Source organism: Neovison vison, chromosome 5 (genome assembly GCF_020171115.1).
Source record: "Neovison vison isolate M4711 chromosome 5, ASM_NN_V1, whole genome shotgun sequence".
NCBI classification, from domain to species: Eukaryota; Metazoa; Chordata; class Mammalia; order Carnivora; family Mustelidae; genus Neogale; species Neogale vison.
In genome coordinates, this window is record NC_058095.1 from 82,323,200 (window position 1) to 82,348,726 (window position 25,527).

The window sequence follows — 25,527 nt, forward strand, 5'->3', positions numbered from 1 at the left end:
GTACTTTATATAAGTTTCCATTCACCTTAGGCTCTTAGTTTTCTGGGTTTTACCTAGGTTTTAATAAACATTGCTGCAGTTTTTCTTGTTAAAGTCTGAAATCATTATTCATACCATGACTGGTATAAAAATAATCTTTTCCAGGTTAAAGAGAAGGGAGCCGCCCACCATGAATACCGAGAAGCCATCACTCAGGGCCATGGCGCATACTTGATGGATCAGGATGCACCCGTACGGCTTGATTTATCCCTTAGTCTAGCACACTTAGCTGAAGGGAGAAAGAGTTGGAATACAACTTGAAACATGAAGTCCATAGTAGAAACAGGGATAATATCTGCTATTTTAGGCCTAGAGTTTTACTTGCTGTTAGCAAGCAGAGGTCTACCTGGTCAGAACCATTCGACTTAGCTAAAGGTAGGAGGAAATGGTGTCGGTATTGCCAAACAAATAAGAAGACCTACTTTCGATCTTGGGAACTGAGTTTCCCAGAAGTGACAACAAAAAGAAAACACTTGGGGGTACATAATCTTCATCTTCTGATAAAAGAATGTAATATACAGTTGACCCTTGAGCAACACAGTTTTGAACTGCATAGATCCACTTATAGGGGATTTTTTTTGTTAAATATACAATACAGCACTGTAAATGTATTTTGTCTTTCTTATGATTTTCTTTTCTCCTGTTTACTTCATTGTAAGATTTTAGTATATAACATCTAATATACAAAGTGTGTGGTAATTGACTGTTTATGTTATCAGTAAGGCATCTAGTCAATAGTAGGCTATTAATAGTTAAATATTTAGGGAGTCAAAAGTTATAAGTGGATTTTTGGCTGTACAGGCATCAGCAACCTCATTCAAGGGTCCACTACATATACACTTGTCCTAGGACTAAGCTTATCTAGCAATTTATCCAGTTTTCACCAAGTAATATCCGGGAAGAGTTTTCTACAGAGTCCTGAGGTAGGTCCAGATTCTTTTCTTTCTGATTAATTGCTTTCATAGGGATAAAATATGGAATATTTGAAAGAAGAGACAGCTATCATGTCCACTAGATTTCTTTTCTTAAATATAAGATGCTTTAAATATGCCTTTGGCAGATACTAGATTGTGTGCTGTTTGTATTCGTTGTCTCCAGCATAGACATTTAGTTGTTTTTGAGGACAGGTCTACGTGCCTCAGATACTACCTCTGAGGATGCCACATTGCCATAGCATTGTGAAAATTTAATGTTGGTGGAGGGGGGAGTTACTAAAGATTAGTACAGAGTTAAAGGACAAATGATTGCTTTTTTTTAAAATGAGGGTGTTTTTTTAAGATTTTATTTATTTATTTGACAGAGAGAGATCACAAGTAGGTAGAGAGGCAGGCAGAGAGAGAGGAAGGGAAGCAGGCCCCGTGCTGAGCAGAGAGCCCAATGTAGGGCTCAATCCCAGGATCTGAGATCATGACCTGAGCTGAAGGCAGCAGCTTAACCCACTGAGCCACCCAGGCGCCCCAAATGATTGCTTTTTACATATAAGATAACATTTTGCAAAATGGAAGTAAGCAAGGAAGAGGTCCTTGTTAAACAGTTAATAATGCTACTCCTGGCCAAACTGTATATTTAAAAGCCTAGGGTTTATTTCATAGGCTGACACTTAACAGTGTGAGGTTATTGTCATAAAAGAATTGGTTGACAAATTTCCTCCTTGATGATATTTCCCTAAGAAAAAGATCCACAGGAAAACAGTTTTCACAAAGGGTATTACCTGTGGATAAAGTCTGGTCAGAACCATTGCTAACTAGCACCTTTAGGTACCCCAGAATGTATTTTACCATCCAGCTACTATAATGTCCTCACTCTAAAATATATTAATAATGTAATTATATAATGTATTATAGATATTATATATTGTTACATGTATGTTATATATTTAATATATAAGTATATATTCTCTACTTGCTAGACTTCTAATAGTTGGGAACATTTTATATATATATGCACACACACATACTCATATATATACATATAAAATAATACTCTATACTTGGGAACATTATATGTTTGTGCATATAAAACATAATGTATATTACTGTTATAATCTATAATATATATAATGTATATATGTTATATATATTATATATATGATGTTCCCAACTATCAGAAGACTAGCAAAGTGGCTTTAGACATCCAAGGGACTGAGGTGAAAATGATTTGTGTTTGAAAATTATGTAGGGACACCTAACATTTCAAACCTCATTATATCAGAAAGGAGGACAAAGTGTCTTGCACCAAATGGTGCTTCCCATGCTCTTCACCTTCCCATGCTCTTCACCTTCACCTTTTCTTTTTGTTGTCACTTCCCCCCATATGCACCAAGATGCTAGCCCCCTGGGAGCCCATAGGGAAATCCCCACAGCTCCTGTGCCTCACCTCTCCTCGGAGGGGTTTGTTAACCCTTTGGAATTGAGTTCGCTTGGCTGCCTTGCAACTCAGCTTTCTGGCAGGTCAAGCAAGTTACAGTTTTGTGAATTATCCAGCTTGTAACAGAAGTGACATCCTGCATCTATGTCCTACACAGAAATGGAACTGCAAATCCACACTATTATGTGGCAGTGTCTCAAATAACACCCAGGTTATTATACACTTCTTTTAAGGACAAGCACTGTGAACTGTTCAATAATTACCTCTTCGTTGTTTATCCCTTCAATGGAATCCATTTCTTTATTGGATCTTCTTGCAAATGGATATCCTTGATGTCAAAAGTAATCATTTACTCCTGAAATCTAAATTAATCATTAGTATTATATGTTCCCAAACATATAATAGTTTTCCAAACTGGAAACCAAATAGAAACCAAAAAGTTTCATGGCATTGCAACCAACTGGATGGGAAGATATGCGTGGGGTGTTAAGAGTTTCTCTGTGTAGGTATCAGAAAAAATAGATCTAGCCTTTCTTTTTTTCTGCCCTAGCCAGTCATGAGCTTATCCCTATATGTAGTGATTATAATGCCCCTTTAAAAGAAAGTGAAAGGGGCGCCTGGGTGGCTCAGTGGGTTAAAGCCTGTGCCTTCACCTCGGGTCATGATCCCACGGTCCTGGGATCAAGCCCCATGTCGGGCTCTCTGCTCAGTGGGGAGGCTGCTTCCCTTCCTCTCTCTATCTGCCTGCCTCTCTGCCTATATGTGATCTCTGTCTGTCAAATAAATATACAAAATTTTTAAAAGAAATAAAAGAAAAGAAAGTGAAATACTTTTTCTAAAAGATAAAATGGGGACACATGGGTGGCTCAGTGGGTTGAAGCCTCTGCCTTTGGCTCAGGTCATGATCCCACCGTCCTGGGATCGAGCCCCGCATCAGGCTCTCTGCGCAGTAGGGAGCCTGCTTCCCTTCCTCTCTCTCTGCCTGCCTCTCTGCCTACTTGTGATCTCTGTCTGTCAAATAAATAAATAAAATCTTTTTTAAAAAAAGATAAAATGATGCACGAACTGCAGGGCAAAGGAATAAAGTGAGGACCAAGTTAGTGAAACTGTTCTAGCTCTACAGCCACTGGTAGAATTGCTGCTAGATGCTGTGGAGGTCAGAGAGGCTACAGCTTCTTCAAGAAGGGGCTATGTGGAGGCTGTCTGTGCAGCAGAGCCCTGCATGTAGGGCCTCTGGTGTAGAGGACAGAGGTGACACTCCCCAGTCAGGGCAAGGTCCTGCTCCCAAAGGGCCTCCTCGCCTTCTACCCCCCCATAGATGCCATGCCATCCCCACCCTTGAGGACCTGCTCCAGGATTCTCCTTAAGCACTGCCCATGCCCATTCATCTTGTAGGGTCTATGCTCATTTTCCGAGGAAGAGTCTGGTAGATCATAATTTAAGTGGCTCATGTAACAGGAGGGATTAACTAGCCTAGAATGGATGTACTTTTGAGGAGAAAAATGAGACATGTGTTTCTATTTCAGGATGTTTTTACTGTTAGTGTTGGAAATCTACCCCCTAAGGCTAAGGTCCTCATCAAAGTTACCTACATCACGGAACTCAGCATCCAAGGCAACAGGGCTGTCTTCTTCATGCCTGCTGCTGTGGCACCCTGGCAACAGGACAAAGTTTTGAATGAAAACATTCAGGTTCGTATGCTTAGAAAGTTTTAAAGAAGTTTTTTTGGTGATATATTGATAGGGAATTTAAAAACATCTAAAATAAGCTAATCTTTCCAGGGGTACGTGGGTGGCTCAGTTTAATCATCTTACTCTTGATTTGGGCCCAGGTCCATGATCTCATGGTTGTGAGATCAAGCCCTGAGTTGGGCTCTATGCTGGGTATGGAACCTGCTTAAGATTCTCTCCTTCCCTCATTCCCTTCTCCCATGCTTCTCTCTCTCTCTCTCCCTCTCTCTAAAATAATAATAATAATACATGAAAAAATCTAATCTTTCTAGCATGAAGTCAATTTAATGCCATTTATGCATTTAGATACATGTGATGTTTGTAAAATGAAAAGAATAAAGACACAGTTATGCTCAATAGGTGTAATATTTTTATTCTGTTCAGTCTCTTTAAAAAATTTTGTGTCTGAACCATAAGTGACTCTTAATCTCACAAAACAAACTGAGGGTTGCTGGGGGGAGGGGGGTTGGGAGAAGGGAGGTGGGGTTATGGACATTGGGGAGGGTATGTGCTTTGGTGAGTGCTGTGAAGTGTGTAAACCTGGCGATTCACAGACCTGTACCCCTGGGGATAAAAATATATGTTTATAAAAAATAAAAAAATTAGGTCGCCTGGGTGGCTCAGTGGGTTAAAGCCTCTGCTTTCAGCTCAGGTCATGATCGCAGGGTCCTGGGATCAAGCCCCACATCAGGCTCTCTGCTCAGCAGGGAGCCTGCTTCCTCCTCTCTGCCTGCTTCCCTTCCTACTTGTGATCTCTGTCTGTCAAATAAATAAAATCTTAAAAAAAATAAAAAATAAAAATTAAAATTAAAAATTAAAAAAAATTTTGTGTCTGTACTACATGTTCATTATGAGGAATTTAGATAAGCATAAAGAATGCAAATAAACCAAAGAGAAAAATTTCGACAATCCTTAATTCCATTGCCAGAGATTGTAGAACAAGCTACTGGATAACAGTTTGTTTCTACTTTGTGTGTATTTATATAAATTGTGTGTGTGTGTGTGTGTGTGTGTGCATATAGAAGTATGATGTATATGTGTGTGTATGTGTGTGGGTGTATACACATATAGACATATGTATAGTTGAAAATCTCTGTTAAATTGGTGATAAATTATCCCTGATGTCAGTTGCATTTTAGAAGTTACTGTGATTCCATGAGCAAATATTCTGTGTCTCAGTACTGGGAAGTGAGACCGGTTGTCTTATTGCTGCTATAGATAGTAGTCTTGGTAATATTACATTCAGCTTAGAGTTCTCATTGTGAAACTTAGTAGATACTTAGTTATACATGTATATTTTTCTTTTAACAGGATACAGTAGAGAAGATTTGTATACAGAAAATAGGAACAAAACAAAGGTTAGTACCAAAAATATAAAACCTCTTAAGACATTCAATTGATATTAGCTTTATGGTTTCAAATATTACTTAAAATTCTATAAAATGACAACAAGTATTTGTTTAATATTTAAATTCATAGACTTTTTCTTCTTTTTTGGCAGCTTCTCTTTGAGTATGTCCATTGAGATGCCATATGGGATTGAATCCATTTCTAGTGATACACATAAACTGAGACAAAAGGTTAGTAAATCTTTGTTTTATTTTTTAGGAGCTTTTTTTTTTTTTTTTAAAGATTTTATTTATTTATTTGACAGACAGAGATCACAAGTAGGCAGAGAGGCAGGCAGAGAGAGAGAGAGGAGGAAGCAGGCTCTCCGTGGAGTGGACAGCCTGATGTGGGGCTCGATCCCAGGACCCTGGGATCATGACCTGAGCCGAAGGCAGAGGCTTTAACCCACTGAGCCACCCAGGCGCCCCTTTTTAGGAGCTTTTATTTTAGCATTATTTTTATTTTATAAAGGCAATATATTCAAGTGCTTTAAAATTTTTAAAAAATAATGCTAATAATAAGGATGCCTGGCTCGTTCAGTCGGTGGAGCACACAACTTTTGACCTTGGGTTCAAGCCCCACGTTGGGTGTAGAGATTACTTAAAAAATAAAATCTTAGAAAGAAGAAGAAAATAATTCTAACAACGGCTTCTCTCAAGAAGCAGCAGCCTGGTTCTGCCCTGCATCTTCCAGACCAGCCTCCAGAGACAGTGAACAACTTTAAATATTTTACCTCCTTTCTGGAGCCCTCTGAAGTTGTAAATGCTCTCTTTTTTTTTTTTTAACTGCTTGTTCTTGATTCATCTGATTCAAAATTATTTTTTTATTTCCTATTGTGGTACATGAAAATTTCCTTCTCTTATCTCTCCACTAACCTCACTCACACATAGATTGAAACTCTTCAGAATACTATTGGTCACTGTTGAATGCTCTTAATAATTCAGATAATGTTTTCCCCCTGAGACCTTCCTCCCTTCTGTCTCTCCACTCCCAATGCAGCTTGGTTACCACAGGACATCTGTTGTGCCAGGGCCTTTCTTTATGATTCTCCTTTGTAGGGCTTTTCCTCTTTATCCTCTTTCTTGTTTTTTCCCCCTCCATTTGGCAGAGCACAGCCTCTGTTAATTTCCTCAGCTTGTGGGCAACAATGTCTGCAGCTAGCCTTAATCCATGTGTGAATACTGATCATTTGCTGAGATGTATAATCCTGGGTTGAAAATCATCTTCCTCAGAATATTGAAAACATTATCTTATAGCTTCCAGTGTGACTTTTGAGAAGTTAAATGCTATTCTTACCTCCCATTCTTTGTATGTAGTCTGTTTTGTTTTGTTTTAAATTTTACAAGAGTTTCAGATCTTCTCTTTATCCCTGGTATTCTGAAATTTCATAGGAATGTGATAGTCATTCATTGTATGTAATGCATAGCCTTTAGTGCTAGGAAATTTTGTTACTTTTTTTTACAATAAATTGTTCCTCTTTCCTTCACCTTTTGCATTGCCTTTAAGTCAGCTGTCCCCTGGATTGAGCCTCTTGTTTTCCTTCTTTTTCTCTCCTTTAACCTTTGTATTGTTTCCTTGTTCTACTTTCTGACTGATATTCTCAATTTTAAACTCCATTCTACTGAAATTTGTGTTTAAACATTCTCATTTTTAATTTGTAAGAACTCTATTCTGTTCTATAAGTATTCCCCCTTTATTAAAAGATTTTATTTATTTATTTGACAGACAAAGATCACAAGTAAGTAGAGAAGCAGGCAGAGAGAGGAGGAAGCAGGCTCCCTGTTGAGCAGAGAGCCCTATGCAGCGCTAGGATCATGACCTGAGTGGAAGGCAGGGGCTTTAACCCACTGAGCCACCCAGGTGCCCCAGTACTCCTTTTTTATAGCATCTTTTGTGTTTCATGGGTACCTTATCTTCTCTTTCTTGTTTCTCTGAAAACATAATATATATATTTTTCTCTTCCCTGGGTTGTATTTTTTTTAAGTTCCTTTTTTCTTTTTCTGGCTTTTTCTTTTTTCGGTTTCCATATTTTGGGTTAGAGGCTTTTTCTCAAATGCGTGGGTGACCTCTCTGTGTTCAACTGTAACTGAGACACAAGAAAGCTAGTTAGGTGCTCTGAGGTGGGTGAAGCTAGTGGACCAAAGACTCTGCAGAGTCTGGCAACTGACTGGCTGTTGTGTGGTGAGTCTTGTGGTGGTGGTTTAGCCCTTCTGTGGTTATTCAGAACACCTCTAGCTTATTCATAAAGTATGACCAGGGAGAGTAACTGAAGGGCCCACACATTAGGATGCCAACTTTTACTTCATTCCCCAGTTTGCTGCCCTATATTCCTGTGCTTTTTTATGCCTAAAATTCCCCAGTGTGGTTGCTGTTTGCTTGAATTTTTCTAAGAAATTAATCTTCAGTTTTCTTTAATGAGAGAACAGAGTACTAGCTATTGGTGCTAGCTGCTTGGTTACTTTGGACAGGGAGGGGGCCTGTATTAAGAACTTAGTGCATAGTCTACTTGCTAGTTACCACTGTTTTCTGCAGTACCACCTGGATATGAGCCTTACCAGGTTGCTGTAGTCCCCCACCAGACCCAGGTAGTAGCTACCTCCACTCTAGCTGTGTCACTTACCATACCTCTATCAACTTTCCATTTTTTAAAAAAAAATTTGACATCTCTCAACTGCTATTGTCTTTGTTCCTATCCTCAATATCTTTATGGGTTTAAACCCCTTAATTGGTTCCTTTTTATGGTAGAGAATTTTAGGAGTTTGCTAAGAATGGAGGTAAACATATATATTTAGTCTGTCCTTAACAAGAAACCCTCTGCATCGGATAGCTTCTGCTGTGTAACAATCTCAAAACCTTATGGTTTAAAATAATAACATTTGTTATTTCTCACAGTTTTGTGACGTGGCTGGGCAGTTCTAATGGGCTGCATTGGCTTGCCTGGGACAGGATAGTCTAGAATGGGCTTATTCTAATACCTGGTGGGCAGCCTGATGTCAGTTGGGGTGATGACCATGTCTCTCTTTATCCAGCAGGTTAGCTCAGGTTCATTCATATAGTTAGTGGAAAAGTTCTCAGTAGCAACAGAGGAAGGCAAGCCCCATTGCACCAATGTTTTCCAAGCCTCTTGCATCACATGAAAGCAAGTCACATTGTCCAACTTTGGATTCAAGGCAGAGAAATAGGTGTTACCTTCTGATAGGAAGAGAAGCAAAGTCACATTACAAAGGAACAAGAACACAGGAATGGAAAGACTTTATGGCCATTTTACAATCTATCCCATTGACTTTATTATTTTAAAACTCATCATCCACATTTTCAAAAGTTATTTTATATTTATGAAAATGTAATTTAAAAATAAGGTATAATTCTAAGATTTCTTTTGAATTTTCTATTTTTACTATTCTGAGTTCTAGTGTACTACTATATGCTATAATGTTATATCGATATAGTTCTACCTAAATAAATAGATCTGTAATCTTTGGATCCAGGATTTAGACTGTCTCAGACTTCTCAATTTAACTATGTACATCAACCTTAGAATTTCAGGAGGGTAACTGTTATGATAATGGTCAGGACTTCTAAAAATTTCATAATTTTGGAATTTATTACTGCCTTGTTGATTCTTGATGGAGTTAGATAAATTATGCAAGGGTTTGCCCCTTGACAGGTAACTGCAAATTGATTATATGTTATTATTCAAATATTTACTTTGTTGTCATTGTTGTTTGTTTTGTAGTGCACAGACTGCAAAGCGGTAATTAGCACCGTGGAAGGTAGCTCCTTAGACATTGATGGATTTTCTCTTCACGTTGGTTTGTCTGATGCATATCTCCCAAGAATGTGGGTTGAAAAACATCCAGAAAAAGAAAGTGAGGTATAGTCCTTCTTACTTAAAAATGGGAAACACTATTGAAAAAATATTTCAGAATAGATTACTTAAATTTGGAAATTACTGATAGTCCTGAAAAACTAGCATTACAAAATGTGCTCTCACCACCCCAAGATTTTACAACTGAAAATACTTATGATAGGTCCCCCAATAATGGGTCCATGATCAAAGGAGCGAGACTGATACAAAGCGAAGGTCAAGCAAAGCTTTATTTCGCGCCAAGCATCGAGAATCAAACCGACTGGTTGGGGCCGTCTCTTACAAAGAGATGACCCCTCCCAGCCTCACAGACTAACTTTTATAGAGCAAAGTTCATGTGGTTGAGCCTGGCCACACACAGGTGGCCAATGGGATTGCAACACACAGAGAAAACAGTCATGCTAGGTCACACAAGGGTGGCCAATTGAATTTCAATTTACCCTAGTAGATATTTGAACTAGCCTATCACCTTGGTCAGAATTGGCACCCAAAAGGCAGGACCCACTCTCCTTGGTAGCTAGGGAGACAGTATGTGTTCCCCACTGATTGGATGTCTCCACCTGGCCTGACCCGCCCTTGTATCTGAGCTTTGCTACCTGGGACTAGTAGCTAGGGAGACAGTATGTGCCCCACTGATTGGATGTCTCCACCTGGCCTGGCCCGCCCTTGTGTCTGAGCTTTGCTACCTGGGATTGGTTTCCCGGACTTGCTTTTAAGTAAGTTCCTCCTGGAGGGGCAGGGTCAATCTAAGTTTAGTGCATAAACAACAAAATGGCTCCCTCTGGCTAAGTAGGCCCTTATACTTATGAAATCAGGCTTGACAAACTTCTAAGGTTTCAACCAAATCCCTCATGTGGTATGTTTCTCTATGATTGTAGTTTTTACTTTAATACCCACCAAAACTAAAATATGCCTTCAGACATTTTCCAGGGACCCAGCAGGAGATACTTTAATCTACAACCCTATAGATTCTGAAAGTAGTGCCCTATTCTCAGTTCTAGAACCCTCCTAGCTACAATCCACGAGTAGTCCCATAGGACCTGGTGGATGCTCATTTCTGCACTTCAGGAGATCAGAAAGATCAGATATTCTGCTTCAGCCCCTCCAGTGATGATCAGGGGCCAGTCAACCAACCCAGAGACCTCATGGGAAACATCCACCTGCACCTTCAGAGGCAGGTCTGCAGATCTCAGTTGTGGCTGTGAAACCTGAAACAGTTCTGGAACTTTGCAGCTCCTCTCAATTGTAGTCCAGGATCAGTTTTGCCCTCCCAGGGACTCATCCAGCAACTAGGGAGGAGCCTTCCCAGGGACCAAGTGGAAGCTGGTAATAGGTCTGCTGACTGAGGAGCTATGGACTGTAAAGTGACCTCTTGTCCCAGGCTACTCTACCGAACAAGGTATTGAGCTATCTCAACCATCCAAGGGACCAGACATGATCCACACCTGACTCCCTGGTAACAAGAATGTCAACTGCAGACCACACCATATATGGAGCAACAGCCTTGAAATTGACTCCAGTCCCGCATAACTGTAGTGTCAGAGGTAATCCCATCAGCCAGGGAGCCTGCCAAACTAGTCTGTAAAAACAGAGGTTTTTGCTCCTTGAGATGCACAGAAAACAGTGCAAGGTTTATGTGAATCATGAAGAATTAGGCAAACATGACACCACCAAAGAAGACTAATAAAACTCCTGTAACAGATCCTAAAGAAATGGAGAGCTATGATTTGCATGACAACAAATTCAAAAATAGTCATCTTAAGGAAACTCAATATAATACAAGAGGACACAGATAAACAACTAAATGAAATTGGGAGAACAACATGTAAACAAAATGAGAAGCTTAATAAATAAATACAAATCGTAAAACAGAATGAAACAAGGTCTGGAGCTAAAGAATACAATGACAGACTGAAAAATTCAAGACAGAGCTTCTTGACTTGATCAGCTGACAGAGCAATTGACTTGATCATGCAGAAGAATCAATGAACTTGAAGACCAATCATTTGAAATTAGAGGAGCTAAAAGAAAAAGAATGAAAAAGAGTGAAGAAAGCCTACATGAATTATGGAGCACCATTAAGCAAATGAGCATTTGTATCACAGGCATCCCAGGAAAGGAGAGAAAATGATTATTTAAGGATTATTTAAAGAAATAATAGCTAAAATCTTCCAAAACCTTGAGAGAGAGATGTACATCCAGATCCAGGCAGTTCAAAGGATCAGTTGAAAGATTGTTCTAAAACACATTATAATCAAAACATTAGGGTGCCTGAGTGGCTTAGTGGGTGAAAGCCTCTGCCTTCGGCTCAGGTCGTGATCCCAGGGCTCTCTGCTTGGCAGGGAACCTGCTTCCCCCTCTCTCTCTGCTTGCCTTTCTGCCTACTTGTGATCTCTGTCTATCAAATAAATAAATAAAATCTTCAAAAAAATTAAAAATCAAGGACAAGGAGAGAATTTTAAAAGCAGCAGGAGAATGGCTCATCACATATAAGGGAACACCCCCACATGGCTAACTGCAAATTTTTCTGCAGAAACCATGAGGTCAGGAAGGAGTGGGATGATCTATTCAAAATGCTGAAAAGAAAAACTGCCAACCAAGAATACTATTCTTTTGGGTTCCTGGACCAATTCCAAGAGGAGTTGGGAGGTTTCCCCACACACTACCACAGAAGTCCAGGATGTCACCATACTTCTGACCAACTAGCTATAAATCAGATTCCCACAAGCCTTTCATCAGTTTTGATTAACTTGCTAGAGCAGCTCACAGAACTCAGAGAAACATTTTACTTACTAGATAACTAGCTTATTACAAAAGCATATAGCTCAGGCATAGCCAGGTGGAAGAGATGCATAGGACAAAGTCTGAGGAAAGGGTGCAGAGCTTCCATTCCCTCCTCAGGCACATCATTCTTTCACATCTCCATGTGTTCACTAGTGTAGAAGCTCTCTAAAAACTCATGACTTGGGGTTTTTATGATGACTCCATTACACAGGCATGAATGATTAAAATCATTGGCCATTGTCAATTGATTCAGTCTCCAGCCTCACTCCCCTTCCAGAAGTCTGGGGGTAGAACTGAAAGTTCTAAATCTCTGGTCATATGGTTGATTTTCCTGGCAACCAGCCCCCCTTCTTAGGTGGGCGTCCAAAACTTGCCTCATTAACATGAGGTGTCTCTTATTAGAGATACCTTTATCACTCTGATCACTTAGGAAATTCCAAGGGTTTGGGGAGATGTGAGGCAGGAACAGTGGACAAAGACCAAATATATATGAGTTGATCAAATCCATATTTCTTGTAAATCACTATATAGCATAAACCTAGCAAAACTACCCTTCAGAAATGAAGGAGAGACCCATTCCCAAACAAAAACTAAGGGAATTCATCACCACTGGTCCTGCCTTATGAAAAATGGCAAAGGGAGTTGTTGAAATGAAAGAACACTAGAGAAACACAAGCTTCTAGTTATGGAATGAATAAGCCATGGGAATAAAAGGTATAGCATTGAGAGTATAGTCAATGCTATTGTAATAGCGTGTGGTGACAGAATGTAGCTATACTTGTAATGAGCATAGCATAACAAATAAACTTGTCAAATTGCCATGCTGTACATAGGAAACTAATATAACATTGTATATCAAGTATACATTAGTAAAAAATAAAATAGAATATCCTGTCAATAGATGCAGGAAAAGTGTTTGAAATTTTCAACACCCTTGGGGCACCTGGTTGGCTTAATCATTAAGCATCTGCATTCAGCTCGGGTTATGATCCTAGGGTCCTGGGATCAAGCCCCATATCAGGCTGCCTGCTTGGCAGGAGGCCTGCTTCTTCCTCTTCCACTCCCCTTCCCCCTGCGTGTGTTTTCTCTCTCACCGTGTCTCTCTCAGTCAAATAAATAGGTAAAATCTTAAAAAACAAAAAAACCCTTTTATGATGAAAGCTCTGAACATACCTCAACATAATAAAGACCATATATGACAAACCCATAGCTAACATCATACTTAGTGGTGAAAAATAGAACTTTTTCTCTAAAACCAGAAATAAGAGTGCCCACTCTCACCATTCCTATTCACTGTAGTACTGGAAAGCCTAGCTAGAACAATTAGGCAAGAAAAAGAAATGAAAGGCATACAAATGGAAAGGAAGAAGTAAAACCATCTCCATTTGTGGATAACATCTCATGTATAGAAAACCCTAAGTCTCCACTAAAAAACTGTTAGAACTAATAAGCAAATTTAGGCAAGTTGTAGGATACTATAAGAAAACCATAGGCCAATATCCCTGGTTCACATAGGTGCAAAAATTCTTAACGTAATAGTAGCAAACGGACTTCAATAGCACATCAAAAGGATCACACACCATGATCAATATCAACATACAAAAATCAATTATATTTCTATGAGCTACCAACAAACTGTTTGAAAAAGAGATTAAAAAAACAATCCCAGGCTCCCGGGTCACTCAGTTAGTTAAGTGTTTGCCTTCAGGTCAGGTCATGATCCCAGGGGCCTGGCATTAAACCCTGCATCAGGCTCCCTGCTCAGTGGGGAGTCTGTGTCTCCCTCTCCTCTGCTGCTCTCCTGCTTCTACTCTACTTTCTCTCTGTCCAATAAATTTTAAAAATCTTAAAAAAAAAAAAGCAAAAACAATCCCATTTACAGTAGGACCAGAAAATAAAATAAAATACTTAGGAATAAATTCAACCAAAGGAGGTAAAAGATATATACATTGAAAACTGTAAGACACTAATGAAAGAAATTGAAGAAGATACAAACGAATAGAAAGATATCTTATGATGGAACCGCAAAAAAACCTGAATAGCCAAGGCAATCTTGAGAAATAAGAACAAATCTGGATGCATCACACTTCCTGTTTTCAAACTATAGTACAAAACTATAGTAATGAAAACATTATGGTACTGTCATAAAAGCAGACACACAGACCCATGGAACAGATTGGGAGCCCAAAAGTAAACCTATGTGTATATGGTCAACTAATATTTGACAAGGGAGCCAAGAATATTCAATGGGGACAGGATGGTCCTTTCAAAAAATGGTGCTGGAAAAACTGTATATCTACATTCAAACAAATGAAATTAGGCCCCTCTCTTGAACTGCTCATAAAAATTAACTCAAAATCAGTTAAAGACTTAAGTCTAAGACTTGAAACCATAAAACTCATGGAAGAAAACAGAGGAAAACCTTCTTGACATAGGTCTTGGCAGTGGTTTTTTGGATATGACACCAAAAGCACAAGCAACAAAAGGCCAAAATTAATAAGTGGGACTACATCAAACTTAAAAGCCTTTGTACAACATAGGAAACCATCAACAAAATGGAAAAGCAACCTATGGAATTGAAGAAAACTTCTGTAAACCATATATCAGAGAAGAGGTTAATATCCAAAATATATAAAGAACTCATGTAACTTGGGGTGCATGGGTGGCTGAGTTGGTTAAGTGTCTGCCTTTGGGTCAGGTCATGATCTCAGGGTCCGGGGATCAAGCCCCATGTGGGACTTACTGCTCAATAGGGAGCCTGCCTCGCTGCCTGATTCTCCTTGCCCAGCTCGTTCTGTCTCTTTCTCTCAAATAAAATCTTAAAAAAAAAAACAAAAAACCTCATGTAGCTCAATAACAACAACAACAAAAAAAATCTGTTGAAAAAATGGGCAGAGGAACAGAATAGACATTTTTCTAAAGAATACATACAGGTGGCCAACAGGTACATGAAAAGTTGCCCAACATCACTCATCATTAAGGAAATGTGAATCACAGTGAGGTAACACCTCACACCTACTGGGATGGCTGTTATCAAAAAGACAAGAGATAACAAGTATTGACACGGATGTGGAAAAAAAGGAATACTTGTGCACTGTTGATGGGATTATAAATTGGTGCAACCACTACAGACGAAGAATACAGAGGTTCCCCCAAAATTAAAAATAGAACTACCATGTAATCCAACGTCTCACTTCTGAGTATATATCCAGAACAGATGAAATCACTCTTTCAAATAGATATCTGTACCAATATATTAGTTGCAGCATTATTCACAATAATGGAGACATGAAAAAACCTAAGTGTCCACTAATGGATGAATGGCTATAGAACACGTGATAGACAGATAGTTATTGGTCAAAGAGTACTGACTTCCAGTCATAAGACAAATAATTTTGGGGGATCTAATGTACTGCATGATGACTACAGCAAACAATACTGTATTATGTCGCTCTCGCCAGCAAGAATGACCAGGAGACCTCAGCGAAGCAAGCTTTATTTCTGGGTAGCTGTTGGGATCTTCCTCTCCACCGCCCGCGCATGTGTATATATACCAAAGTTGCACAACCAATCACTTGCAGCCACATAGATACAAAATCCTCAGTTCTGCCTACTGGCTCACATCCAGCCGCCATCTTAATGGTGTGTTTACTTTCGGGCACCGACAAAGTTGTGCGGTGCCGGGGCTCCCCCGCAGGCCCAGCCGGAGCAGCTCCGCACCATCGCCACCGAGAAGTACAATAGGCAGCCGCTCACCCGGGGCGGCGACGGCTTGAGGCAGCGGGGGCCGAGGCAACGAGCTGGCACGGCGGTCTCAGCGGAGCCCAGAAGCATCAACGCAGCTGCTCCGGCTCCGCGCTGGCCCGCTGGCCCTGCACACAGCCCAACCCGCCGCGCATGCGCCACAAGCCGCTCAGGCACCAACAGTATTATGCACTTGAAAGTTGCAAAGAGAGTAAATTTTTAATGTTCTCACTATAAAAACAAAACTATAAGTTATGTGAGGTGATGAATGTGCTATTAACCCTATGGTGGTAATCACTTCGTACAATCACATCGTGACATTGTACACCTAAAATTTATACAATGTTAATAGATCAATTGTATCTCAAAGCTGAGGAAGTTTTTTTAATTGAAACTTATACATACGATGGTAGTTATACTTTAAGTATTAGTTGATTTAAAAAGATAAGGTTGCATATTTTAGTCATCACAATAGCATCTATATTCCTTTTAGAATAGTGTGTGCGTATATGTGAGAGACAGAGACCTATTACTTATTCTTCAGACTGTTGATACCATGTGAATTTTCAGATACTAATTCTATATTAAATTTGGACCTCTCAGGTGTTTATAGCCTACACATTGGAAACCCCAGCTCTGACATTCTAGTTTTTTTATTTGATCCCCTACAGACCTTTCATTGTTGAATAAGTCTTATTAATTTTGTCTTTATAAAATTACCTGGCTAGAAAATTGAATTTTACGAGGAGGTCTTTTCAAATAAAAATTATACACTTATGCCAAACTCTGAAACTCTTACCTCTATGTATATGTATATCTATCCATTGCAGGGATGCCTGTAATTTTAGTTGTACATAACCTAAATCTCCTTTTAAATTCCACAGATAAACGTGGCATATAAAAGAGCATAGTAAATTGATGGATCATTTTAGTAACAGGAATAAGAAGATTAATTAATCTTTTCTGTAAGCACGGGTTCTTATATATTGGGTGTACTTTAAGTGAAACACACACTCATATATACCAGGGGGGCTTCATCAGTTTTTAGTGGGTCACTCTTTTTTTTTTCCCCCCAATTTATTTATTTTCAGAAAAACAGTATTCATTATTTTTTCACCACACCCAGTGCTCCATGCAAGCTGTGCCCTCTATAATACCCACCACCTGGTACCCCAACCTCCCACCCCCCCGCCACTTCAAACCCCTCAGACTGTTTTTCAGAGTCCATAGTCTCTCATGGTTCACCTCCCCTTCCAATTTACCCAAATTCCCTACTACTCTCTAACGCCCCTTGTCCTCCATGCTATTGGTTATGCTCCACAAATGAGTGAAACCATATGATAATTGACTCTCTCTGCTTGACTGATTTCACTCAGCATAATCTCTTCCAGTTAGTGGGTCACTCTTTATTCTCTGTTACTCTAGCCCAATTACATGTCCATCATTTAGAAAGATTGTGTGGGTGGGGTTTTGGATTGAAATTTTATTGTCTCTTGGCACATAAAGTAGTACAGGCATACCTTGTTTTATCATGCTGTGCTGTCTCATGCTGTACAGATACTGGTTTTGTTTTTTTTTTTAACAAATTGAAAGTTGGTGGTGACCCTGTGGAGCAAGTCCTTTGGTGCCATTTTTCCAACAGCATTTTCTCACTTCATGCCTCTGTGTCATGTTTTGGTAATTCTCTCAAGATTTCAAACTTTTTAATTATTATCATATTTGAAATGCTGCAGTCTTATGATAAAACTTGAACGGATGAGGAGTTGCTTCTTAAGGATGAGCAAAGAAAGTGGTTTCTTGAGATGGAATCTACTCATGGTGAAGTGAAGAGTGTTGAAATGGCAACAGAGGATTCTAAAGACTGCTACATAAACTTACTCAACAAAGCAGCGGCAGGGTTTGAGAGGAGTGACTTAAATTTTGAAAGAAGCTCTACTGTGAGTGAAGTGCTATCAAACAGCATCACATGCTATAGAGAAATTGTTCATGAAAGGAAGAGCCAATCAATGTGGCAGACTTCAGCATAGTTATTTTAAGAAATTGCCGCAGCCACCCCAGCCTTCAGCAACCACTAACCTGGTCAGTCAGCAGCCAACATCAAGGTGGGACCCTCCACCATAAAAAAAATTATGATTTACTGAAAGTTCAGGTGGTGGTTAGCATTTTTTTTAGCAATAAGATATTTTTAAATTAAGGTATGAATAGTTTTTTAAGATATAATACTACTATAATATCTTTTTTAAGATATAATACTACATATAATATATGTATATTAAACTACAGTATAGTGTAAACATAACTCTTTTTTATTTTTTTATAAACATACAATGTATTATTAGCCCCAAGGGTACAGGTCTGTGAATCGCCAGGTTTACACACTTCACAGCACTCACCATAGCACACAGTCCCCCACCAATGTCCATAAACCCACCACCCTCTCCCGACTCTCTGACCACCAGCAACATTCAGTTTGTTCTGCGAGATTAAGAGTCTCTTATGGTTTGTCTCCCTCCCAATCCCACCTTGTTTCATTTATTCTTTTCCTACCCCCCAAGCCCCCACATTGCATCTCCACTTCCTCATATCAGGGAGATCATATGATAGTTGTCTTTCTCCAACTGACTTATTTCACTAAGCGTAATACCCTCTAGTTCCATCCACATCGTCAAGAATGGCAAGATTTCATTTCTTTTGATGGCTGCATAGTATTCCATTGTATATATGCACCACATCTTCTTTATCCATTCATCTGTTGATGGACATCTAGGTTCTTTCCATAGTTTGGCTATTGTGGACATTGCTGCTATAAACGTTCGGGTGCACGTGCCCCTTCGGATCATTGCATTTGTATCTTTAGGGTAAATACCCAGTAGTGCAATTTCAAGGTCATAGGGTAGCTCGATTTTCAACTTTTTGAGGAACCTTCATGCTGTTTTCCAGAGTGGTTGCACGAGCTTGCATTCCCGCCAAAGGATAGGAGGGTTCCCCTTATTTCGCATCCTTGCCAGCATCTGTCATTTCCTAACTTGTTAATTTTAGCCATTCTGACTGGTGTGTGGTTTTGATTAGTATTTCCCTGACGCCAAGTGATGTGGAGCATTTTTTCATGTGTCTGTTGTCCATCTGGATGTCTTCTTTGCAGAAATGTCTGTTTATATTTTCTGCCCATTTCTTGATTGGATTATTTGTTCTTTGGGTGTTGAGTTTGCTAAGTTCTTTAAAGATTTTGGACACTAGCCCTTTATCTGATATGTCGATTGCAAATATCTTCTCCTATTCTGTTAGTTGTCTTTTGGTTTTGTTAATAGTTTCCTTTGCTGTACAAAAGCTTTTGATCTTGATGAAATCCCAATAGTTCATTTTTGCCCTTGCTTTCCTTGCCTTTGGTGATCTTCCTAGGAAGAAGTTGCTGAGACTGAGGTCGAAGAGGTTGCTGCCCATGTTATCCTCAAGGATTTTGATGGATTCCTTCTCACGTTGAGGTCCTTCATCCATTTTGAGTCTATTTTCATGTGTGGTGTAAGGAAATGGTCCAATTTCATTTTTCTGCATGCGGCTGTCTAATTTTCCCAATATGATGTGTTAAAGAGGCTGTCTTTTTTCCATTGGACATTTTTTCCTGCTTTATCGAATTTTAGTTGACCATAGAGTTGAGAGTCTATTTCTGGGCTCTCTATTCTGTTCCATTGATCTATGTGTCTGTTTTTGTGCCAGTACCATACTGTCTTGAGGATGACAGCTTCGTCATAGAGCTTGAAGTCTGGAATTGTGATGCCACCAACTTTGGCTTTCTTTTTCAACATTCCTCTGGCTATTCAAGGTCTTTCCTGGTTCCATATAAATTATAGGATTATTTGTTCCATTTCCTTGAAAAAAATGGGTGGGATTTTGATAGGGATTGCCTTAAATGTGTAGATTGCTTTAGGTGGAATCGACATTTTCACAATATTTGTTCTTCCAATCAAGGAGCATGGAACATTTTTCCATTTTTTATGTCTTCCTCAATTATTTTCTTGAGTACTTTAGGGTTTTCTGAATATAGATTCATTGCTTCTTTGGTCACGTTTATTCCTAGGTATCTTATGGGTTTGGTGCAATTGTAAATGGGACTGACTCCTTAATTTCTCTTTCTTCTGTCTTGTTGTTGGTGTAAAGAAATGCAACTGATTTCTGTGCATTGATTTTATATCCTGACACTTTACTCAATTCCTGTACAAGTTCTAGCAGTTTTGGAGTGGAGTCTTTTGGGTTTTCCACATATAGTATCGTATCATCTGCAAAGAGTGATAGTTTGACTTCTTCTTTGCTGATTTAGATGCCTTTAATTTCTTTATGTTGTCTGATTGCTGAGGCTAGGACTTCTAGTACTATGTTGAATAGCAGTGGTGATAAAGGACATCACTGCCATATTCCTGACCTTAGCGTAAAAGCTGTCAGTTTTTTTCCATTGAGAATGATATTTGCGGTGGGTTTTTCATAGATGGCTTTGACAACATTGAGGTATGTGCCATCTATCCCTATATTTTGAAGAGTTTTGATCAGGAAGGGATGCTGTACTTTGTCAAATGCTTTTTCAGCATCTATTGAGAGTATCATATGGTTCTTGTTCTTTCTTTTATTAATGTGTTGTATCACAATGATTGATTTGTGGATGTTGAACCAACCTTGCAGCCCTGGAATAAATCCCACTTGGTTGTGGTGAATCATCCTTTTAATGTACTGTTGGATCCTATTGGCTAGTCTTTTGGTGAGAATTTTCGCATTTGTGTTCATCAAGGATATTCGTCTATAATTCTCTTTTTTGATGGGATCTTTGTCTGGTTTGGGATCAAGGTGATGCTGGCCTTATAAAATGAGTTTGGCAGTTTTCCTTTCATTTCTATTTTTTTGGAACAGTTTCAGGAGAATAGATTTAATTCTTCTTTCAGGGCGCCTGGGTGGCTCAGTGGGGGTGGGGCTTAATTCTTCTTTCAATGTTTGGTAGAATTCCCCTGAGAAGCTGTCTGGCCCTGGGCTTTTGTTTGGAGATTTTTGATGACTGTTTCAATCTCCTTTCTGGTTATGGGTCTGTTCAGGTTTTCTACTTCTTCCTGGTTCAGTTGTGGTAGTTTATGTGTCTCTAGGAATGCATCCATTTCTTCCAGATTGTTGAATTTGTTGGCGTAGGGTTGCTCATAGTATGTTCTTATAATTGTTTGTATTTCTTTGGTGTTGGTTGTGATCTCTCCTCTTTCATTCATGATTTTATTTATTTGAGTCCTTTCTCTTTTCTTTTTGATAAGTCTGGCCAGGGGTTTATCAATCTTATTAATTCTTTCAAAGAACCAGCTCCTAGTTTCATTGATTTTTTTTTCTTTTCTTTCTTTCTTTTTTGTTTCTATTTCATTACTTTCTGCTCTGATCTTTATTATTTCTCTTCTCCTGCTGGGTTTGGGCTTTTTGTTGTTGTTGTTGTTCTTTCTCCAACTCCTTTAGGTGTAGGGTTAGGTTGTGTACCTGAGACCTTTTGTGTTTCTTGAGAAAGGCTTGTATCTCTATATATTTTCCTCTCAGGACTGCCTTTGCTGTGTCCCACAGATTTTGAACCATTGTGTTTTCATTATCATTTGTTTCCATGAATTTTTTCAATTCCTCTTTAATTTCCTGGTTGACACATTCATTCTTTAGAAGGATGCTGTTTAGTCTCCATGTATTTGGGTTCTTTCCAAATTTCCTCTTGTGATTGAGTTCTATCTTCAGAGCATTGTGGTCTGAAAATGTGCAGGGAATGATCCCAATCTTTTGATACCAGTTGAGACCTTATTTATGACCCAGGATGTGATCTATTCTGGAGAATGTTCCATGTGCACTAGAGAAGAATATATATTCTGTTTCTTTGGGATGGAATGTTCTGAATTTATGTGTGATGTCCATCTGATCCAGTGTGTCATTTAAGGCCTTTATTTCCTTGTTGATCTTTTGCTTGGATGATCGGTCCATTTCAGTGAGGGGAGTGTTAAAGTCCCCTGCTATTATTGTATTATTGTCAATCTGTTTCTTTGATTTTTGTTATTAATTGGTTTCTGTAGTTGGCTGCTCCCATGTTAGGGACATAGATATTTAAAATTGTTAGAGCTTCTTGTTGATATAGTGTCCTTTCTCATCTCTCATTGTAGTCTTAGGCTTAAAATCTAATTGATCTGATATAAGGATTGCCACACCAGCTTTCTTCTGATGTCCATTAGCATGGTAAATTGTTTTCTACCTCCTCACTTGAAATCTGGAGGTGTCTTCAGGTCTAAAATGAGTTTCTTATAGGCAGCATATTGATGGGTTTTGTTTATTTATCCATTCTGATACCCTGTATCTTTTGATTGGGGCATTTAGCCCATTTATATTCAGGGTAACTATTGAAAGATATAAATTTAGTGCCATTGTATTGCCTGTAAGGTGACTGTTACTGTATATTGTCTCTGCTCCTCTGGTCTACTACTTTTAGGTTCTCTCTTTGCTTAGAGGACCCCTTTCAGTATTTCCTGTAGAGCTGGTTTGGTGTTTACAAATTCTTTCAGTTTTTGTTTGTCCTGGAAACTTTTTATCTCTCCTTCTATTTTCAGTGATAGCCTAGCTGGGTATAGTATTCTTGGCTGCATGTTTTTCTCATCTAGTGCTCTGATTATAGCATGTCAGTTCTTTCTGACCTGCCAGGTCTCTGTGGATAAGTCTGCTGCCAGTGTAATATTTCTACCATTGTGTGTTACAGACTTCTTGTCCTGGGCTGCTTTCACTAAGACTCATAAGTTTTACTACTAGATGACGGGGTGTGGACCTATTCTTATTGATTTTGAGGAGGGTTCTCTGTGCCTCCTTGATTTTTGATGCTTGTTCTCTTTGCCATATTAGGGAAACTCTCTACAATAATTTGCTTCAATATACCTTCTGCTCCCCTCTTTCTTTCTTCTTCTGGAATCACAATTATTCTAATATTATTTCATCTTATCTCTTATCTCTTGAATATATTCAGTGCTTTGAATATATCATGCCAGTTCTTTCTGGCCCGCCAGGTCTCTGTGGGTAAGTCCACTGCCAACCTAATATTTTTACCATTGTAAGTTACAGACTTCTTTTCCTGGGCTATTTTCAGAATTTTCTCTTTGTCGCTAAGACTTGTAAATTTTACTATTAGGTGATGGGGTGTGGACCTATTCTTATTGGCTTTGATTTTGAGGGGGATTCTCTGAACTTCCTCGATTTTGATGCTTGTTCCCTTTGCCATATTAGGGAAATTCTCTACAGCAATTCTCTCCAATATACCTTCTGCTCTCCTCTCTCTTATTTTTCTGGAATCCCAATTATTCTAATGTTGTTTCTTCTTATAGCGCCACTTATCTCTCGAAATCTCCCCTCATGGTCCAGTATTTGTTTGTCTCTCTTTTGCTCAGCTTCTTTATTCTCTGTCATTTGTTCTTCTATATCACTAATTCTTTCCTCTACCTCATTTATCCTAAAAGTAAGAGCCTCCATTTTTTATTGCACCTCATTAATAATTTTTTTTAATTTCAACTTGGTTAGATTTTAGTTCTTTTATTTCTCCAGAAAGGGCTTTTATCTCTCTGGAGAGGGTTATTAGAGAATCTAATATCTTCCATGTCTTTTTCGAGCCCAGCTAGAACCTTGAGAATCATCATTCTGAACTCTAGATCTGACATATTACCAATGTCTGTATTGATTTGGTACCTAGCCTTCAGTACTGAAATGGACAGTTCAAGGTAACGCCGAGTTGAGAGCTCACTCCTCGGCTTTATTGCTGTAGCCGCTTCCCCGCTCTAAAGCTGCGAGCTCTGCGACACTCAGACACCCCCGATCCTTCTGTGACCCTGCAGGACCTGGGGCCACGCTGACCCCGCATGGGCTTCACCCCGGTTTAGCCTCCCAAGTGATGTCCCTCAGTGGAGCAAACTTTTTTTTTTTAAGATTTTATTTATTTACTTGACAGAGAGAGAGCTCACAAGTAGGCAGAGAGGCAGGCAGAGAGAGAGGAGGAAGCAGGCTCCCTGCTGAGCAGAGAGCCCGATGCGGGGCTCGATCCCAGGACCCTGGGATCATGACCTGAGACGAATGCAGAGGCTTTAACCCACTGAGCCACCCAGGCGCCCCCAGTGGAGCAGACTTTTAAAAGTCCTGATTTTGTGCTCCGTTGTTCCACTGCTAGCCCGGAGCCGGTCCCTCCCCACGCGGTCTATCTTCCTATTGCTTTGGATTCACTTCTCCGCCAGTCCTACCTTTCAGAAAGTGGTCGATTTTCTGTTTCTAGAATTGTTGCTCTTCTTCTCTTCTATCTCCTTTTGGATTTGTAGGTGTTTACAGTGGTTTGATAAGCTATCTAGCTGATCTCTGGCTACCTGATGTCATCTCAACCTGCTTTTTCTCTGCCATTTTGACTCCTCCTAAGCATAACTTTTATGTGTTTTGGGAATCCAAAATTATTTAACTCACTTTTTTAAAAAAAAATGATATTTGTTTTACTCTGGTGGTCTGGAACTGAACTGGCAGTATCTTAAAGGCATGCCTATACCAATATAAACAAGCCAGACCAGTTTAAGTTATGATAAACATCAACCCAGCACCTTTTTTCTTTTTGTTTTTAGGCCTGCATGCTTGTTTTTCAACCAGATCTCAGTATCACAGTCCCTGATCTAGCTGAAAACAGTGAAGTGATTATTTGTCTTGATTGCTCCAATTCCATGGAAGGCGCAACATTCTTGCAAGCCAAGCAAATTGCCTTATATGCACTGTCCTTGATGGGTAAGAAGCAAAAGATAAATATTGTCAAGTTTGGCACAGGTGAGTGTTCTTTGGCCCCCCTGAAAGTGTTCTTCCTCCTGAATATTGACATGAGCAGAGCTGTTGGCTATTGGCTATTGGTGCCTGACCTCATCTGTGGAGTAAGAGGTAGCATAGCATGGAGTTCAAGAACCAGAACACTCAAGCTAGGTCCCTAGATTCAGATTCCAGCTCTACCACTTACTAGCTCTATATGTCACCTTGGGCAAATTACTTGAACCTTTCCTCATCTGTAATATAAGAGTAATAGTTCCTGCTTAATAGTGTTGTTGGAAGGACTGAGCTGATGCACATAAAGTATTTAAAACAATTCCTGTTAGAGAGCAAGCACTGTATGAATATTACTAGGTTACCACCAGCTGAACCAAATGCAAGACCCTTGGTTTGACATGTATGAGGGTCCCAATGATATGGACAGAACACTTAAAGTCAGCACAGTAGCAGAAAAATCTAGCTTTCTTTCAGGAAGCATCAGGTCAGCCCTTTTAGAGGAAAAGTAACACCATCCTCCAGGTGGGGGCCTGAGGACATCTCAGCCACAGAAGAAGGTATTTTAGGAATGAGAGAAGGAACACAGAGTGGAGTGAGGGGATAGTCACATCCTATTGATTCTTCTGTGCCATTCAGCAAAAGACTGAGCCCTTTTATGAAGGAGCTAGCATCTGTTACTGCTGGGGGCAGAGATCAAGTAAGGCTGGGGTACCAAGGGCCTGGAAGGAGAATGTGTCCCTCTGGCGGCCAGGCGGCCTACACTGTTGGGATGCCCCACATCTTTCTTTGCAT

The 25,527-nt window shown here is 39.5% G+C and overlaps 1 protein-coding gene across 1 annotated transcript in view; it reads left to right on the forward strand.

The window, feature by feature from the left end:
* The window catches only part of PARP4 (poly(ADP-ribose) polymerase family member 4), a 133,642-nt gene that overhangs the window by 66,950 nt on the left and 41,165 nt on the right, over positions 1 to 25,527 (forward strand). Inside the window, 6 exon segments of the mRNA XM_044249370.1 lie at positions 145 to 231; positions 3,933 to 4,097; positions 5,448 to 5,494; positions 5,638 to 5,716; positions 9,262 to 9,399; positions 24,549 to 24,744. Coding sequence (XP_044105305.1) covers positions 145 to 231; positions 3,933 to 4,097; positions 5,448 to 5,494; positions 5,638 to 5,716; positions 9,262 to 9,399; positions 24,549 to 24,744 — 712 coding nt within the window.